Raw genomic sequence first — 20,210 nt, forward strand, 5'->3', positions numbered from 1 at the left:
AATCTCAGCAAGCAGAAGCTCCGGCACAGGTGGAAATACTTAAAATGGGATTGTTCTTGGTTTGGTTTTGTTTTTATTTATCTTTAAGGCCAATGCTTATCAGTAAGAAGTTAGGCTGAAACTTCCTTTTAGGGTAGCTTAGTCCGTAAAGAATTCTTGGGCCTTCCTCTGAAGCTTTCAATATTAGCCATTCACAGGAGGGTGGGCTAGAGGGACTGCTGGTCCACTGTGGCAAGCCCAGGCACCAACTCCTATCAGTGAGCTGTAGTTATTAAGATTTATTATTAGTAATAGTAAGAAGTTATCTACCTAATTCAGCAGCTCTCAAAATATCCAACTCCATTATAAAGACAGATTAACAGAATCAGCAATAGCAGGGACTGCATTGAATTATTAGAATAATCAGCTTTGTACAATAAGCAGGATGTTTATATGAGCTAAAGGATCTTTTCACTGAAAAAAATATTCTTTATTGTTCTTAAGTTGGTTGAAATAATTTCATTTTAAAATGAAATTAAGTTTCTCTGCTTCCTATGTTGAAAAGATTCATAAGAGCAAGGGCATTTGCAGATATTGTATATATCAAGGGCCCTAATGACCATAAAGCATCAGATCCTGTTCCATCTATTACATGAGTAAGTGGAATTAGGTGCCTAGGTGTGATATACTCCCCTTTACTCCAATCCCTGAAAAACCATTTTGCACTTTATAAAAGTCCTGAAAGTGACAGACACTAGCTGTACTGTACCACCTATCCAGCAAAAAAATCAGATTCCTGCAAAACCCTTACAGGAAAAGGTTTAATAATGTAAACCACTTTTGTAACTAGCAATGGCAGAACTACATTGGTGGAGACGGACCCTCAGAGAGAATTTTTTAACTATTCACCACTGCTCTACTCTTAATTGTCAACAACTTTACTCTTCCACAACTCCCCACCAGAATGAATCATATCCTGCAGCTGTAGTCATTCTCCTAACATGACTGTTAGGGTGATCATGGTTAAAAAAATAATAGGCAAGGGCTTGGGCTGACCTTAAATACACTGAATAACTTGAGAATCCTGAAAGAAGTCCCTGCAGTCCTTTTTCCAGCAGGAGTGAAAAGCCTTGCAAACTCCCTACTCACAAAGAGACTTTCCCCAGTAACAAAAGGCTAGTTTAAAAAGGCAGTAGGGCGAGTCCAGATGAGTGTGCATGTGTGGTTTGCAGTACCACAAACGTGTCTGTGACACTACAAACCACACACACCTCACATGGAGGCGTTTCCCACACTGCATAATTGTGTGCTCGCTGCTGATGGAGCCCTGGGAGGCCCCCAGGACACCATATAAGGCTGCTGGGGCCAGCCCAGGTGCATTTTCCATGTGCTAACCCTATATGCAAGGGTGTGCACCAGGACAAAAAGCAGCAGCATGAATTAGTGCCGCTTCTTTTTTCCCCACAGCAACCACATGCCCCTGCTCGTGAGGACGTGGCCCAACATTTCTATTGAGAAATCTAAATATCTGAGCACTAGATCAGAAACAAAGGAAAAATATCCATTTGTCAGGTGGGTGTGTGAAACAAACAAAGCGTTATGAGTTTTGACCACCAGATGGCACTTGGTCATTGAGCTTGCATGTAAAATGCAAGCCCAAGATATCACTAAATATACTTGTCCTATTTGATGTTCTTATCATAGAGTAAATTATAATTAACCAGTTATCTGTCTAGCTTGGAAGCCACTTGTCCTCATATATCCACCTTACAGAGATTATTTTATAGCATTAACAATATTGTGGGCAGGATGTCATTGTTATGATAATTAATGATGTACAAGACAATGTTTATAAAGGATCTTTTTATCGAAAAGATGATTCTTTATTGCTCTTCAGTTGGCTGAAATAGTTTTATTTTAAAAATAAAGTAAAAATCAAAATGTGTTTTACTATTCCTTAGCTTTGAAGAATCTATTGATTTAGATTGAAATGGATAATACCAAGTGTGAGGTTACTAGTATTTCCCTTCTGTAGGGTCCAAATCTTGATCTAACTGAGGTCTGTAGGATTGTTACAGCTGCCTTTCTCTATGTAACTGATCACTGCAGGCCAGGAATTGAGTGGATGGGGAGGGGGAAAGGGGGTTTGAACATTTCAAAGTTTGAGATTAATAGACCTTTTATTTGGTGTACCATATAGGCACAGAATTCAGATTCAGATCCAGGTTCAGTTTCTGGGGATTTTGACTCTGAAGTTTTGACTCAAGTGTAGGCCTGAAAGCTGCCTTAGCAAAATGCTTAGCATAAGCAGCATCATTTTGTGCCTTGACATAATTAGCACCCCTAACTAAAAGCAAAGCAAGTAGATCACAGTTTAGGTCACTTCTTTATAATCCATGTCAGCAAGAAAGTTAAAAGAGAATGCAGTTTAGCTGTCTGAGATAACAGGATGCAGCCTGACAGGAAGATGACCACTGCATGACATAACCGTATATGGGACATACAGAAGAGAAGTGGGGAAAAGGATATAAAAACCTAAGAAAATCTTAAATTTGGGGAAGAGCCATATACAGAAAAAGAAACAATAACCAGGACTGCTGGGGGGGGAGGGGGACAACTGGGGCAATTTGCCCCAGGCCCCTGCAAAGCAAGGGCTCCCTGCCTCAGCTCCTGTGTGTACCGTTGGCTCCTGCCCTGCAACATCGCTCACCATAATTCTTGGTATTTTGTTTTCATAAAAAAGAGGAAATTGGTGTATTAGAGTGTAAGATGACATTGAATCATTCTCAACATATTGTGACATTATGGGACCCATCCCCAACCATGAAATAAATATTATGCATCGTTGTGTGTGAAACAGGTACTAATTTGAGGCTTAAGTGATTGTTGCATTGATGTCCTAGGGGGAGTCTAAACCAATCATGGTAAGGTAACATCTTTCTTTATATCTGGGCAGCAATAGAGATGAGACTGATCAGGCAGGCTTATGATTGGCCTAGCGTAGGGCGTAGGCCAAGTAGCCCTGGTTACCGAGTCTGTTGTGATGAGAGGAGGAACAGGGAAGGTTTAAGGTGGGATCTGTGGCAGAGCCGGCCTGTTGTCACAGGAAGACCTCTAGGGGAAAGAGGGTTCAAGTCGTGAGTGACTGTCAGCTCTGTGGGTTCTTAAGGGCCAAAGTCAGAAATTTGCAAGAATATAATAATTAAAATGATATATATTGTTTTCTTTAGATTTGCCAAGGAAAATAACAACATTAAACATAACACATATTCAGGTTCACATATTTCCCCACTTCAAAACGTACTTAAATGCAACGTATCCAGATAACTCTAAAAATATTAAAGTCCTTGATTGAAGAAGCCTGTGCTCCAAACTGCAAATCTTGCTTTCAGTATTGCAGAGATGACTTGCTCTCTTCTGGTCCTTCAAACAGCAGTGGTTGCTTATTAAGTCCCATAAGAATATGAACAGTCTTACAGTGCCTTAATCAAGGGGTTAAAGGCTAAATATACAAGTTTATTCTCCAGCAACAGCACAAAGACAATCCTCCTTCCTCTGTCTACTCTCTCTGCAGTTACTTTCCTTTTCCTTAAGCGGGGGCAGGGCCTGCTTATCCTCTGCCACACCCACAAGTACAACCCAGTTTATGGGGATTACATGAGCACCAGCTAAGATTTCCAGGTAAGGTCCCACTGGAGAGTAATTTTCTGTGGCAGTTACCACAGGGGAAAGGCCTAGGAGTGGTGTGAGGCCAGGCCTTTGTTCCTTCCTGAGTAGTGGAGGCGGCCAGCCAGCAGGCCACAACCAGAAGACCTGTGAGACTGAGCCGGGCGCCAGGAAACTGGTAGGAGAGAGCAGCTCTGCCAGAAGGGGTTGGGGATTTGGAGGTGCTCAGGAGACGTACAACCCTATTCCTATCCCCTTATCCCCGTGTAAGAAAAAATTAACTGCACCTATCAATCTGGGGCATCAAAAAGAAAGGAGACAAAGGAGAAAAAAGCTCGGGATGAAAAGGGGAAGCAGACACTGCATCAGTTTGGATGGGTGGTGAAAGGAAATAAGGAAGTTGGAAGTAGAACAGGTGATGCAGGTGGCACATCACTTGCAGGGGATGAAGAATATTCTGATCATGAAAACATCACAAAGGAAACAAGCAGTGACTTAGCAGGAGAATGTGAAAATTAGTCAAGTTTAGTGGTGCAAGCTGAAGGAGACAGCATCAAATGAGAAAAACAATACAATTGATCTTGTTTCCAGATCTGCACCTGAACTTCACCAGGAAATGTTCTCTAAAGACCCAGCCACCTGGGGGGCATCTCGATAGGTTGCAAAGGGATCTAATTGTGTCCAAGGGCCCACCACCCAAACTTGCAAGCTTCCCACATGATTCCTGCAAATGGTCATTCCCTATATGCTTTCTGCAAGAATCTGTCCAATGACGAGAGTGTGAAAAAGGACTCATTTGGAGCCACAAGACAACTGGCCTGTTCTGTTTTCCATGCTGTCTCTTCCAAGACCAGAACAAAAATCAAGCCCTGTACCATTCCAGATTCTGCCATGGGGGTATGAATGATAACTGAAGAAAACTGTATGACAAAGTGAAGAGTCATGAGACCAATTCTGGTCATCTTCAACATTATTTACAGTGGAAAGATCTTGCAAATGCTCTTAGTGGAAAAACAGCCATTGATAAAGCTCTTGAAAAGGGCATACAAGCAGAAAGCCTGCTTGTTCCCACTTCCCAGGGCAAGGGAAGGAGGAGCCGCATGTGAGAACTCTCACATGTGATGCATGAATGCAAGAATTCTTGCACGTGGTTCCCCAGGTTTGTACACACACACGGGTCCTTGTATGGGGCAGTGGTGGGGCCCCCAACTCACACCCGCCCCAGGCCCCATAAACCCTCTGGGTGGCCCTGACAACAACTATTCGAACCCTAGTGCCATGACGGACACCTGGCCAGCTGAAATCACTGTATCCATCAGAAGGCTCACATAAAAATATCTATATTGACTGTTAGGACTTGCTTAGAAGTTAGGTGTTATATTTCAAGCCTTGCTTAAAAATTGGTATTGCTTATGTGTTCAATAAATTAGGATTTGAGACTGGAATAGTTTCTCCGATCATTTCATTTTCATTTACCCCACACCTTAACTAAATTTAGTACAACACAATCCCATTTATAATTCTCATGAACAAGTTGTAAATTGCAAATCCTAAAACTCACACATTCCCTATCTGGTTTTTGATTGTGTTACAAAAGCTGAAATGAGAAAAATATGGTTACTCTCATTATTTTTGTCACGTTCTGGTATGAAAAAATATATATTCAGACCCCAGGGAGATTTTTTTGCAGAGTTGAACATAGACCATAACAAACTAGAAACTAGGCCAAGTATGTTTTGTTATATACTCAAAACCCTGGCTACATTGTAGCAAACTGGAATAGTGTTTTAGGTGCCTAGAAGCTGTTTATGGTCTCCAGAAGAAAGAGGGTTTCTGATCCTTCAAGTACTTATATACAGAAGCACATGTACTCATAGGAATAGTCCTTATAAATGTAACTGATTACAGGATCAGGCCCCACATTCTACTCCTCAAATTTTGAATGTCTTGCAAGCTTAAATCTGGAATACAATTTGTTATTTTGCTGAGTTTTGCCCTGAAATTATGAGTTTGAGTTTGAAACTACGAGAGGATCCTGTGTCATAAACCTGGCAAAGTTTTAATGGATAGTGTAATCTCCCATGCCAGTCACCATGGCGTCTTCTCCGTATGGGTTTTTCAGACTTTGCCATTGTTTGGGGAAAGGACAGCCTGTTACTGGATTAGATTCCGGAGGGTTCTTGGGGGTTCTCACCTGCCATGTCTTCCTGGAATAAATTTGTTTAATTGGGAGGAAGATGATATGTCCCACTCTTCCTGGTCCCCTCCTTCAATCTTCCCATTCATATTCCTGTTTGGGGCTCCATCTCCCCTATACCTCACCTAATGCCAACCAAGGATGTTGAACTCCGATCTTCTGGGTTTGGTTTCAGTATAGTTATATTTATCTTGGCCTTTCGAATTGTGGTACAGGCGTTCAGATGTCAGTTCATCCTGGTTTGCTTAGGCCATAGTGGGACTGGCCCAGACTCTTTCCTGACCCCAACTTACCTTGCTTCCCGGCGCCGTTTCCTCTCTCACTGGTTTGTATTCACCATGGTTCAGATGGCCATCTCTTCTTCTCTCCTCAGGTTCCTGGTGGATCCAATCCTTTCCGAAAACATCGGGAGTCCACGGCTCTGTTGCAGATGAGTATTTTAGCCTTCTTGGGCTTATGTTATTTCTGGAGGCCCCTTCCTGGGGCTGCCACCACTTTCTCTCAGTGGGCTTTGCTCTGCTCTGGGTCTGCCAGAGAACCTACTTTCAGTTCCTCCTGCCCACTGTCCATTGGGGTTTTACTCCCCTTTCAAGGGACCAGCCAGCGAATCGGAACCAGCACACTGCCATAAAACGCGCCCATGCTGGCACGGGAGCTGGTCCCGGCTCCTCCCAGACCGGTTGCTCTCTTTTTTGTTTTTTCCGACGCAGCATTTTTCCCGGCTGTGGCTTTGCTCCTGCCACGCTTCCAGCTTGGCATGGCCTCCTGCCAGCTCCATTTGTCTTTCTCTTTAGGTAAGTCTTCCTCCATGGCCTTGTCCTTGGCTTGGCAAATCTTTACTGAACACACTTCCCAGCCTGAAGAGGATAGTATGAGAGGAGGCACAAAGGGGAACTGAAAGGAAGTTGAACTAATGATCATAACAGCTGGCAATTATTTTATTTACTGGATTTATATACCACCCTCCCCCAAAAAGGTACAGGATGGCTTACAATGAAAACGAGATAAAATGTATAATTTTTTCACATAAATTTATGTTAAAAAAAAAGGCCCCACACTGCTGTCAGAGCAGAGACAAGGAGTCAGGAGCTCGGTAGTGTATAAGTTATAAGTATCAGGATGGAGTTAGGCTCTAAAGGGCCTTGTAAGGGAAGGCCACTGAGTTATGTTTGGTCCAACAGAGAAGCCAGTGGAGGGATACAATCTTAGATCTGCATTAAAAATGGTAAGCTAGTGGTGTCTAGGTCATGTAATCCCACAGGCTGCATCCGGATTGCAGGGCTTCCTGTGAATGGGATGATCAGTGAGCAGATGCTTTTTCAGTGAAGCTATTGAAACCTAGGAAGTTAGCACTGTTACTGCTTGCTTCCCACTCTTTATCACCAAAAGACACTAAAAACCCTGATTTGGATGGCAGGTAAGGGGGACCAAGGAGGCAAGCAGCATTAACTCATGGGTCCCAATGCTGTGCCAAAACAGCCAGTAATATTGCCACTGCTGCAGGGGCTCCAGCAACCAGGGCAGTGAGCCCTGCAGCCAAATCCAGCCTGCAGAGGTTGGTGGTCCAGCTTGTGAGGGGCCCATGGGCTGAGTAACCCAACCCCGCTGGGCTTGACCCAGCCCACAGGCTACATTTTGTTACCCTAGCTTTATATGATGCATGAAGCAGAACAGAACCCTGTTCATTCTCCCAAAATTTGTTGAGTTTCTGGGGGGCTAACAAGCAAAAACTCAACAAAGTATCAAAGTAGCAATGCCCACAGGTTGTTTTTTTTTTCCTTTTCCCTTATACCAGACTAATGGTATGTGTTCACTGTAAAATGAAGGTATTATTATAGCATGTGCTAGCATACTAGTACCAGCTTAATTTAGCTAGCATGGGTAACAGTAACAGTGAAGATGCAACAACATAGACCCCAACATCACATCCCAGGTTCCCTGGGGGATGTGTACTCTGGTTGATAATGAATGCTCAACCTGTAAGACCAGGTCTTCACTGCTACCATTGCCCATACTATCTGGTACTGCTATGCCAGTAGTGTCAAACTTACCTGGACCAGACTGTATGTGGACTGCAGGGTTTCTTGTGGGCCACATCTAGACCATGAAGAGCCTTATAGGGCAGATTCAGACCAGCAGCAGGATCAGCGGCACTGGGGCAAATAGCGGTGGTGGTCCTCCCCCTTCTCCCCCATATGTATTCCCAATGAGGCTCTATAGCTGGGAAATTGCCTGAATCTGAAGCCCCTTTAGGAGACCTGTGGGCTCAGTGAAACAACTTCAAGGGCTGGATCTGGCCTGCAGTGTGGATCTTTGATACCAGTGAGCTATGCAAACACATGCCACAGTGACAGCTTCGTTTTGCTGTGTGGACTCACCCTAAATCAGTAGATGAACATTATTGTAGTGTAAGGCTGGCATAAGAAATAAAATAATTATGCCTGATGGAAGCAAGTCCTCTTGAGTAAAGAAGTTACTATTTTTATACAGTCACTTTCCAATGCAGAAAGGCAATATAAACAGCTTTGAAAATGCTGACTTCTACACACTTTGCACAACTGCATATGGTGATAAAGTAAATTTAGGGCTTGTAACATGCAGTTGTTGACATGTATTGAGCTGCTGAAAACAAATTATCTTTCGTATTGAACAGGTCCAGCACAGACAGCAGCAGAAAAAGCAATCCCTGCCAATATGCTTCAGCCTCATTCAAGAGAGAGATTTGTCCAGAGTAAAGAAATGATTTAACTCTGGGCTCATCCCATTCTTTGTCTCTTTTCCAGTGACAACCAACAAGGGCAGCGATCAGTGTGGTGGGAATATCTGTTCCCTCAAAACTCCTCTGAGGTTACCCAGCACACTTCATACAAACCATCACAGCCTTCATATTATGGTAATCTGCAGCCACTGCCTCACCTGGCACTGACTTGGAGCCTGTGTGCATTACAAGATTTGACAGCAAATAACTACTGCCACAGGGAAGCTGGCAAAGCGTGTTCCCACCCACACAGCTTCCGGTGGTTGCACGTGGCTCCAATACAGCCAGTGTGCCTGCAAGGGCCAGATCTGCTAACAAGAAGTGTGGACATGTCTGTACACGCAGTCTGCAGCTTCGTTTAGGTGGAGAGTCCTTCTGTTGCTCACACAGCAGACATCGCTCTGCTGGCAGAACAAGGTGGAGCTGTACGTATGGATACAGTCAAATTTTTGCTGGGAGGTTTAGCTGGAAAAATTATCAGGCCTTAAACCTCTAAGAAGAGGAAAGATGGGCTCTGAATTTCATTTCAGAATATATCAAATATTATAAAAGCCTTAATCTGTTTGTCTATAATGCTTTATTCATGCTCTGATTGGCTGACAAACAGCCAATCAGAGTGTGAAGAAGCATTTGGACATTCTTGATGGGCAATTGGCTAGTATCCCAATATATTCCCTATTTCTGTTAATTGGCATCACTGATGCAGCACCAAGCAGTAGTGAAAAGGTCATTTCAGTGCTGTATCAACCTAGTTAAGCTTCCAACAAATGCCCTTCTCAAAGTGTGCTGAAAGTGTCATGGTTTTCATTAGTGCTTATTAAAAACACTACAATTCTGTCCTCCAGGTGCATTACATTTAGAGTTATGAGCATTTACTGAACCCAGGCAAGTACCTTTCTGCTGAAAATGGCAGTTTTAAATGTCAATAACTTGTAAGTGGGCTGAGGGAAAAGGCCTGTACGTGCACAAATGAATAATGATTTTGACTACTGTAGGCGGACTCTGCATACAAGAGCAGAAAGTCTACAGGATCTAGTTTTCTTTCTACAGAATACAGAAAGGAGCACTGTGAAACCAAATCTTTAAATGCACATAACTGACATAAAAGGCCCTATTACTGAATCTAATTTATTACTATAAGAACTGTTCTTGTGTTCTCAATTTATATTTTCTGCCAGAATCAAATCAACTTTCTTTTGGAAGAATGCAATAGCATGATGGTCTTGACCAACCATTATAATCTGTATGACTGTGTTACTGAAAGCAGAGATACTGGGCTGGAGATGTAGGATCCATTTAATAGGAACAGACAGTTCTTAACAGCATGACAGGGTATTACAGTTGTCACTCATATGTCTATTATGAAGAACTGTTTGTATACCCATTATGCAATTGAACTGAGTGATTAAAGGTTTCTTCTGAAATGAAAATTATTATATGAGATTTGTTCACACAGGGAATTGATATTTTACATAGGGGGGCAGGGCGGGGTGTTCATCTTAAAACAACTTGTTTTTACACAATCCACTTCTTTTTCTTAATTACCTGGCTAGTTCTTGCAAATTGGAAAATCCATCTTTCAAATGGATTCAATTCATTTCAGAATAAATTAGTCCTGGAAAAGTTTCATGTGGGCAGACTAATTAATTTTCCTATCTCTGGAAGTCCCTCTGTTTTCCCATACTGCATGGATTCATATCTAAACTGACTTGTCTGTTTGCCTCTGAACACTTTGCTTTTCTAAGGAACTGTTGACTGAATGTCACATAGTTGTTTAAATGCTCCCCTATAGTCAAGATGTCTCCATTTTATGGAATCAAATACCCTTCTCAACATTATTGTAGCCATGTCATGTGCATTCACATGGATCCCTGCAGAAATCCTGGATTCCCCTGGCATCTGAAAAGAGGGTACCATCCAGTCCTTGCTTAACAGCAACCACAGGAGTGCCAAGATATATGTGCATATACTGAGCAAGTGACAGAGAGAGGTCATTCCTAGGACAGGTTCCAATTCCATGACAAAGAACAGGAGCTTCAGAAGAATTATTAAAAAATAATAATGACAGAAGCCATACCTCTGCCAATGCTCCCAGTACCTGCTCCTATTCTCTGGAGCTGAACTGGATTTTTGCCAATGTGGTTACCACCAAACTCCAGTATTTTATGGGCAGCAACAGGGACACCAAAAAGACCATGACCTCCAGACCCAACCAGGGCTCTGAGGAACAGGTAATTTTTTGCCATGCTAGAGCTTGACAATGTATCCAAAACACAAATGGACACCCAGCTTTGCTGGGAAGGGGAGCTCTTCCAGTATATATCAAGCTATGCAACTGTGATGAGCTATGGAATTTATGGTGTTAATCGTGTGTTCATGTTATAATATTGCATGACTCCAGTTACCTGTAACATAGCACGCAGGGAAAGATAGGTTAATAGAATCCCTGCAACATGCCAGGGCTGTCTATGTGTGGGAGTAGACGATGGACCTATAGCATCCCCCAGAGTCTTGAATAGCTTTGTTGACATATCAACAAAGGTGAGATTGTTCACATCCAGGCAGCTGGGGGGAAGATGAGCATATAACAATGGAGATGGCAATGTGAACAGAGGGTTGTCATGTCTTTGCAAGCAGAGTCCAGCTAAAGAGTCAGAGACCAGTTGATGCACTCCAGGACTCTGGGCATAGAAAGAATGTAAAGGGAAAAGCTGAGTACCTTTTGTGGGTGTTCTGAACTACGTGGGCTGGGTTGGAGACAAAGGAATAGCTTTACACCTTAGAGGGTTGTGAAGAACCTCTGCCTGGGTGGCCTTGCCTCAGTAAATACCTTCACTAAAAAGGAAGTTTGAGTTATACTTAGTCTTCCCAACAAGAGGCACAGTCCTTCTCTCAAGAGTGGAACCCGAATGCTAGCTCCTTAATCAGGACTGCAAAGTACCAGCGAAGATGAGAGAATGAAAGGCTAGGCAGAGTCCTTGGAGCCTGGGCTCCCCCCTGCTCTAGGCTTCGGGAGACCAGACGAGTCTGCAGTAGTCCCAAGCTTGCACCTGCTGGAAGGCACTTTGAGTGCAACTGTATAGAAAGATTTTAAAAAAGGAAAAAAAACTCACAACCCTCATATTTTAGGTATCTAGTGGTTGTCACTATTTTGGATCTATTTTGGATTTTAGATAGATGTGAATTAAGGGGGCTATCCAACTTCTTTGTTCCCCATCCACCTCCTCATGCTCAAAATGGCATCCTCACCAGAGAATTTAGGCTGTGGCTATTATTTTTTCTGAAATTGGCTTACCCTATAATCATCGACCACACTGACACACTCCTGGCCACTTTTTCTTTTTTGCATACTATTCCCTCTCCTTCCCCCAATATGTCCATGTGTCAGTACCATTTCAGTGAAAATAATATGCTGTTCATGACCCTGAAATATGCAAAAAAATCCCTCTCCTTCACATCCAAATCTGTGGCACTGCAGGAATTAAACAAGCAGCCTGTAATGCATGCATATTTATTGGAAAAGGGGAAATGGAAAGAGAAAAAAAACTGAAAAAGTACTTTGCTTCACAGCTTGAGCAATCCCCTGGGCTTTCAGCTACCTTGGCATTTTTTCAGGCATATTTTGCAAGGTGAGAGAGACATTTAAGAATGCAAAGAGATTACTGTACAAGGCACTCTACAACTTCTAATCAGACTCATAGCACTGCTAACACAGGGTTCAGAACAATGTCTGCAGAAATCTATTTGTTTTGCAGTGCACTTTGTGCAGATCTGCAGGTGTATGCAAGAGTATTTAAGACAAAGACTGTGCTCTTATTTAGCATGAGTTTTATAGGTAATGCAGCCTTCTTGTGACTGCCTGCATAGATGGTGTTACCCTTCCAGCAGCCCTGGGTGGGTACACTGTAAATAGCCTTTTTGAGCAATACCCTTCTCTATCCGCCTCTTAGTGATATATATCACAGTATAGCAATGTATTGCATCCAGTTATCCTCCAATATGTTTCCTTCCTGCAAAAGTGTACGTGCAATTACTAACCAGTCCCGTACTGCTCTCCTCCATGCCCACTGATTCATGCCAAACCCCTAACAATCCAGAATATATACAGGGTTCTATGCAAAGGGAATTATGATGAAAGATGTCTCAGTACATCTAATAGAATGGGAAGAGATCATGGGAATGATATTTCAAAATAGAGAGAAGTGCTACACTTTACAGTTGTTGGCACGCAGACTAAAATTAGTCCTATAACTACTTGTTCTGTCTCAACTTCCCTAGTTACTGCACTTCATATGCCCTGACATTACAGCCTTTGGGCACTAGGAAGGAATATTAACTTTAGAATAGCTGATAAATCTCTGAGTCAAGAACAAGATGGCAATGAAATATCCTGGACAAATTGTTTGGGGACCTTCCATTTCTGCATGTCAAGGCCTTGCGGAGAGAGAGAATAACTAGGAATCGCAAAGGGCAGCCTGAGAAAGATGTAAAAGAAAGATATTAAATAAACAGCTGTAGTTCCTACAGAAACAAAGAGTCCAGCTGGAGAACACACTGGTACTTCCTGTCCAAGAGCACAAACAAGTCCAAACAAGTAATGTCCTGAAGAACAATACATGTTGAGAATAGCAATACAATTCCCTAATTTTCAGTCGTAGATACTTCTTCCCCCTCCATCTCTCTCAACACAATGAGAACAGTTAATAGTGAGACCCTATCTTCCCTCCTAAAGTTACAAGTGATGGTTTATTTCTTCCTTTTTCCTAACATTCTGGGGCAAGGACAGCACACAGAAACCTGCTCCAAAATATGTTCATACACATTTATGACTTAGATACTGACTTCTCCAAAGTCTAAAACTACTCAAAGGTGAGGTTTGGTTTCATACTTTAATGAAGAACATGGACAATAAAAATAAGAAAAATGCCATACTGACTACATATAAGCAAAACTTGCTCTCTACGGTGATACATTTTAAACATTCCAGATCCTTTGTCTATAATTTAAATGAAACCATGTATTGTATTTAAAAAAGAATAAGGAAAAACAGACTTATAGGACACAGCTATACAATTAATGGATCATGCTAGGGAGGGTTATGCTTCACTGGAGCTCTATAGTGAGGTCCTCAGACATGTTCACAAAAATAGCTCCCACCTGTTCTACCCCTGCACATCCTAATTGGATCTCTACACTTCAGCAACAGTTCTTCTCCCTGACCCCCTGACTTTGCTTTTCTGATATCCCAAAACACATTGCATTTTCACTCCTGTTCCCTCAGCTATGGCTCTTTCCATGATGAAATACATTAAGCATCTCCATCTCTGGCAACAAACTTTGGGCTAAATAAAGAACATTACCTGAAGCAGAAGGGCAAAAGTTATAGGCTAGGGAGAGACATTATGCACAAATAGGTTTAAGTGATCAGAAACTGGTTTAAACCTGTAACAGAACAGATGTTCGGTGCACATAAACCAGTTTCAATATGGCTGAAACCTACCTAACACCTTCCATAGACGAGTCTATGAACTTAACTTCATAAATCTACTGGATACAAAAAAAATCATGGACTCAATATAGACATTGGTTTTATGGCTCATTACAACCTGCCTGATATCTGCTTCACCAGGTACCTGCCTGACAGCCTCTTTTCTACCTTGTACTCTATCACTGCACTGTCTCCCTTTAGCCTTTTTTTCCCCTGCTCTCTTTCCCCTCCCCTACTTCACCTCTCTGCCCCACCTTTTATCTTTCTAACTCCACCTATTCACAACATCATCTACCTGCCTCTCCGTTTGCCTTTCTAATTCTACCTATTTACATTTTCACTGACATCCTGCCACACTTTTAGCTTCTTTCATTTCTGGGAATCTCAGAACATCAGAGACTCCCCATGCCTGACGAAGAGTGACTACGCCCGAAAGCTCACCAAAAATATTTTTCCAACTACTCAGTTGGTCTAATAAAAGCTGTCACATCTACTCAAAGAACCTTGCCTGCAAAATGGCTGAAACCAATTTGAGATAAGCCTGGTTGAATGTAGTATCAGACTTAACTGATTTGGCTTGAGCCATTTATGCAATGTCTGTCCCAGACCCCTTGCTGGTTTGGGTTAAACCAGAAACCCCCAGCATCCTGGCATGCTCTCTGGGCTGGGAGGGGCTCTCTGCTCCTGCCCAGCCAAGCTAGCACTGTCCCTCTGCTCCCCAGCCCAAGCAGGGACAGGCAGGGGCAGGGGTCTGGCCAGAGAGGGGTTTAATTCCCCCGTCTCTATCCCACTGGCAGGGACCTGAGCCAGGTCTGCCGGGCACTCTTCCCTCACTGCTGCATCAGCGGGGCACCATGACCCCTGAGGCAGAGGGGGCAGGGAAGAGAGTCAGTCTCCCTTTTACCACACTGGCAGCCAGGTCTGCCAGCCCTTGCTGCCCTCCCCCCCAGGGCCCTGCCTGGCTGTGTCCCCTCACCACTGCTGTAGCAGGAGGAGGCAGGGCCCTTGTTGGGGGCTGCAGCCCCTGTCATAATGTGAGGGAGTATGAGCCCCTTCCCAATGAGGGGCTGCGCTGCAGGGCTGGGAGAGCTGCAGTGGGCTGGGAGAGCTGCAGTGGGCTGCATGTGGCAGCACCAGGGTCCAGAGCAGGTGAGAGCCCTGCAAGCCTCCCACAGTGCTGCCAAGCTCCACAGCACCTCTGCCAGCCCCACAGCGCAGCCCCTGCCCAGAAGGGGCTCACGCTACAGGAAGCTGTGACAGGCCTCACCACTCCAGCTGCCAGGCAGGGTGCAGCCCCCACCACTCGTTCTGTGCTCAGGGCAAGCCCCCTCCTGGCAAGAGGTGGCTTATTCAGCTGCTAGCCCTGAGCACTTACAGTCCTGGAGGAGTTATCTTGCAGCCCATGAGCTCCCAGCTGGTGGCTGCTCCCCTCCATTATTCCCCCCTGAGCTTCAGGTGTGGCTGGGCCAGGCAGACCTCGCCACCGTGTCAGCAGCTGAATAAGGGTCCTCCTGCTGGGCGGGGGCAGGGCCTGGCCCCCACCACTCATTATGTGTTTGGGGCAAGCGCCCTCCTGGCAAGAGAAGGCTTTCCCTGAGCACAGAAAGGCCACTGGCACCAGACCAGGGTCTACCCTGCCAGCTGCAGCTGCCACTTGGCCTGAACTCAGGGTCAGCAGCTGAATAAACCCCTTCCTGCCAGGAGGGGCCTTGGCCCAAGGACAGAGAGGCAGCAGCGGCCAGGCTGGGCAGACCCCACCGGAGCGCAAGCAGCCTCTCTGTGCTCAGGGCCAGCCGCCTCCAAGCAGGAGGGGGCTTATTCAGGAGCTGGCCACTGGCACCACAGCGGGGTCTGCCTGGCCTGGCTGCAGCTGAAGCTCAGGAGGGAGTAATGCAGGGGAGCATCCACCAACTGGGAGCCCAGGGGCTGAAAGTTAACCCCTCCAGGACTGCAAGTGCTTGGGGCCTGCGGCTGAATAAGCCACCTCTTGCCAGGAGGGGACTTGCCCTGAGCACAGAATGAGCGGTGAGGGCCAGGCCCCCCCCCGCCCCCCAACTGGCAGCTGGAGCGGTGAGCAGTGAGTGACCGTGATGGGCAGCAGCCCATCATGGCTTCCTGGAAAGCAAGCCCCTTCCCAGTGGAGGCCCGCACTGTGGGGCCAGCAGAGCTGCTGTGCAGTGTGGCGGCACTGTGGGGGGCTTGCAGGGCTCTGGCCCGCTCTGGACCTTGGTGCTGCCACTCACACCCCGCCGCAGCTCTGCTGGCACCTCAGCACGTCCCCTCACCAGGAAGGGGCTTGCACTCCCCGACATTATTGCAGGAACTGCTGCCCCCAGTAAGGTCCATGCCCCCTCCCACTGCAGGGGTGGGGAGGGGGCACGGCCAGGCAGGGCTCCTGGGGGTGGGGCAGGGATGGGGGTTATTCCTCCTGCCCCTGATGGAGGGGACTGCAGGGGGCCTATTCCAGGGCAGGGAGTAAGTGCAGGAGTGACAGCGGGCAGACCTGGCTGCTAGTGGGGATAGAGGAGAGACTAACTCTCCTCCCTGCCCCTTCTGCCTCAGGGGCCATGGTGCCCCGCTGCTGCAGCAGTGATGAGGGAGCACCTGGCAGACCCAGCTCAGGTCCCTGCCAGTGGCACAGGGAGGGGGGAATTAAATCCCACCCTGGCCAGTTCAGTACAGGCTGGCCATGTCCTGCCCCCACAGCTTCCCTGCAGCTGAGGGCCTGCTCTAGCGCCCCCCGGCGCCTGGCCTGAGCAACTGCAGGCATGTGCCCGCATTGTCTCAGTCCAAAGAGAATGTGTGTCCTGTTACAAACTGGTTCAGCCTTGGCAGGTTAGACTAACCTGCAAAGACTGACTCAGTGCAGGCTCCAGCTTTTTGAATGTCTGTCCCTAGCCATAGTGTGCTGAATGAGGACTCCCAAAAAGTGTTCAGGCTATTTGGTCAAGGACCTGGAGATCAGACAGAAGAGATTTAAGAGTCTGCCTTCTGGCACAGCTTAGTAAAATTGCTTTAAGGAATCTTCTGCACAGAGCAATTGACCGGTGCATGTTTTGTGCATCAGATGTCCTGCTATTCCAGAATAGCTCCCTGTGTGAATAGTCTCTTCTAAAATAAAAGTAATCATGGAATGATTCCACCTTTACAGTCTCAGATAAAAGTGTTGGCTATTTAAGTTTTGAAAACAGAGAGAGAGAGACAGAAATAGAAACAGGTGTTGGATGACTTCCATTTTCTTTTGTTTGTATACCTACTTAGAGCCATTTGGTTTTTTTCCATGTCTCCTTGTTTTCCTCTTCTATATTTTAATAAGCAAAGCAGGCTTACAGGCTTAGGGACTTTTTACAGTTCTTTAGTGGCTGTGGATTTGAGACTTTCCAGGTGGATGTCTCTCCTGATCTTGAGGTACATAAGCCAACAAATCCTGCAGCATTTTACAAGCTGAAACAGCTCTGCTTGTATTTTATGAACTACAAGGACTCTATATCATTAGATTATAAATTCTTTTGGGCAGGGTCAGCATTTTTATGATGACTACGTGTGATGGTGCCTGCTGCAGTTGGGCCTGACTGGAACCTTAAAGTGCTACTGTATTGCAAATGCAGAATAATCTTTAAAGTACTAAAAAATGTTGCAGAAGGAGAAAAAAAAGAAAGCTAGTGAATATTTCAAAGGAAATGTTCTCAACACCTGGGGCAGATGCTGCTTAAACTAGTTTGCTGAGGATTAGAAAAGTCGACAACCAGCAACAATCAAGTTTGAGGGAGAAGCAGTGTTATTTGATTTTTTCGTTCGTATTACAGGGTTTGTACATTTCTATTTAATTATGTTTTTTTCTTTCTCTGGCCTGAGGATTAACTGTGGTAACAACAGTAACTTGTTTAAATTACTTTAATTAAATTCTGAAAAGCTTATATGCTTGCATTTTCAATCTCCTTTCCTTAGCCAAAGAACAGAGGAGTTAATCATATAGCAGTCTTCAGTTCACTCTGAACCCAAGCTAGTACAGTACTAAGTCTTGCTACTTAGTTAAAATATAGCCTGTCATCACAACAGGTCTCTGCTGCATTGTTGTCTATTTGCTTTTCAATCCACTAGAGAACTCAGCAGTTTTAGAACTCTCTTCTGTTTCAGTTATTATAAATCCTCTCTTTATTAAGCTTCTTATGTACAAGAAAGAGTTTTGGGAAGCAAATGTTCTGATTCAGCCTCTAAGAAGCATCTGGTTCTGTCATAAGGAAATATAATTAAAGAAACTGGTATTATTGCTTGGTGAACACAGCAATAAAATTTCCCTAGTTATTTATTTCATTGTAGGCCAGCATTTAACAGCATTTAGATGTCTAAAATTGTAGATAGACACCTACTGGGATCTTCAAAAGAGGCTGGGTGCCTTTACACCTTTGAAAATTCAATCAGTGCCTCTCTGAAACTTTTGGTTCCTCAATATCTTTTAAAATCTGGTCCTTTAATTGTGTGCCTCCTGTACATCAAGGTACTGTAGCCAATTCATTTACTGGCAGCAACATTTGTAAAATTTTAAGCACATTTTTAATTTTAAAAAAAAAGGTGTTGTGAGTTCACCGTTGTGAGCATTTATACCAGAAATCGCATTATGAGATTAACTCAGCCAGTCAGGGAAACATACCATAAAAACTAACTGGCATATCGCATTGTGAATACAAATTCTCATAATGAATTATTCCCAGATGAGCTGTAGACTGAGAATTATTCCAAGGAATTATTTAGCAAATAATTCTAAATAAGTAATAAATTTAGAGAAACATCATACTGGGATATGGATAATTAGGAAACAAAGAGGTAAAATTCAAATACATTATCCATTAGCGCAATAGTTAGCATGGAGTTTGCACAGAAGGGTGCGCAGAAGGGCCCGAGGCCCTGCCTGTGAGCCCCCTTGGGTAGACATTTCTAGCCGTAGCCGGCCTACCAGTGACATGCTGCGGATGGGCACATGTCACAACCCGAGGGTCCCCTCGGGGCCTGCAGCCTCCCCCTCTGGCTCCTCAGAGGCCTCCACCCAGACGGAGCCCATGGTTCCAGGCTCCAAGCAGACGGAGCCTCTGGCTCTCGGCTGCAGGGGCTGCCTGTCACTTTTTCAGGCTCTGGGGCCCAGGAGCATGGCCACCTCCCCTTGTGAGGTCTGCTCTCTTTCGGCATCTCTGGCACGCCTGCTGGAGGAGCTCCAGGCTGCAGTCCAGTGAGTGCGTGTCATCAGGGACTGTGAGCAGGAGATCAACTCCTACTGCCAGGCCCTTCTCCCACAGGAGGCGGAGGGTAGACCACAGTCTCCTTCCAGAACAAGGGAGGACTCCGGGACCTCCCTTACTGTCCAGCCAAGGGGTTGGACCAAGGTGGCCAAGGGCCCCAAGGCCCGCCGCACCAAAGTCCCTGCCCTGCTGGAGCTTTGCAACAGGTATGAACCGGCCTGAGCACAGCCTGCTAAGTTGCCAGCTCCTGCAGGCAACACAGGCTCTACTGTAGCTACCACCCCCGCTCTCCCCAAGACAAAACGCAAAGTGTTTGTCATGGGAGACTCCATCCGGAGGGGGACCGAGGGGACAGTCTGCCACCCTGACCCCTTAGCCCGGGAAGTCTGTTGCTTCCCAGGAGCCCACATCTGAGACATTGCAGAGAAGATCCCTAAACTCCTCCAGCCCACTGACCACTACCCTATGCTCCTTATCCACGTGGGCACCAGTGACATAGCTCGGAGTGCTCCCAGCTGGGTCATGAAGTGCTACAGGGATTTGGGAACGGGGCTAAAGGGTCTGGGGGTGCAACTGGTGTTTTCTTTGGTCCTCCCAGTCTCGGGCTATGGGCTGAGCAGGGAGAGGAGGATCCAGGTAGTAAACCAAAGACTGTGGCACTGGTGTCATCAGGAAGGCTTTGGCTTCCATGACCACAGTCCTCTCTTTGGCAAGAGAGGCAGTGAGCTTCTGGAAAGGGACAGCCTCCACCTCTCTCTGCTGGAGAGGAGGCTCTTCTCAGCCAGACTGGTTGACCTGCTCCACTGGGATTTAAACTAAGCCTGCCAGGGGATGGGGGGACTACCGCCACTGCTGGCCCACTGAGCAACCCTTGCAAAACCAGCAGGA

At 45.3% G+C, this 20,210-nt stretch overlaps 1 protein-coding gene across 2 annotated transcripts in view; it reads left to right on the top strand.

Annotated features, from left to right (window-relative positions):
- Positions 1-6,563: 6,563 nt before the first annotated feature.
- The window catches only part of FAM241A (family with sequence similarity 241 member A), a 54,674-nt gene continuing 41,027 nt past the window's right edge, over positions 6,564-20,210 (top strand). The window contains exons 1-2 of one of the 2 annotated variants that reach the window (XM_006025543.3): positions 6,564-6,636; positions 8,626-8,735. In XM_006025543.3, the coding sequence (XP_006025605.1) occupies positions 6,600-6,636; positions 8,626-8,735 (147 nt within the window). In that variant the 5' untranslated portion in view covers positions 6,564-6,599. Of the gene's footprint in view, positions 6,819-8,625; positions 8,736-20,210 lie in introns of those variants that run through there. The other variant, XR_001358182.2, reaches the window with a different exon arrangement.

Source organism: Alligator sinensis, unplaced genomic scaffold (genome assembly GCF_000455745.1).
Source record: "Alligator sinensis unplaced genomic scaffold, ASM45574v1 scaffold861_1, whole genome shotgun sequence".
NCBI classification, from domain to species: Eukaryota; Metazoa; Chordata; order Crocodylia; family Alligatoridae; genus Alligator; species Alligator sinensis.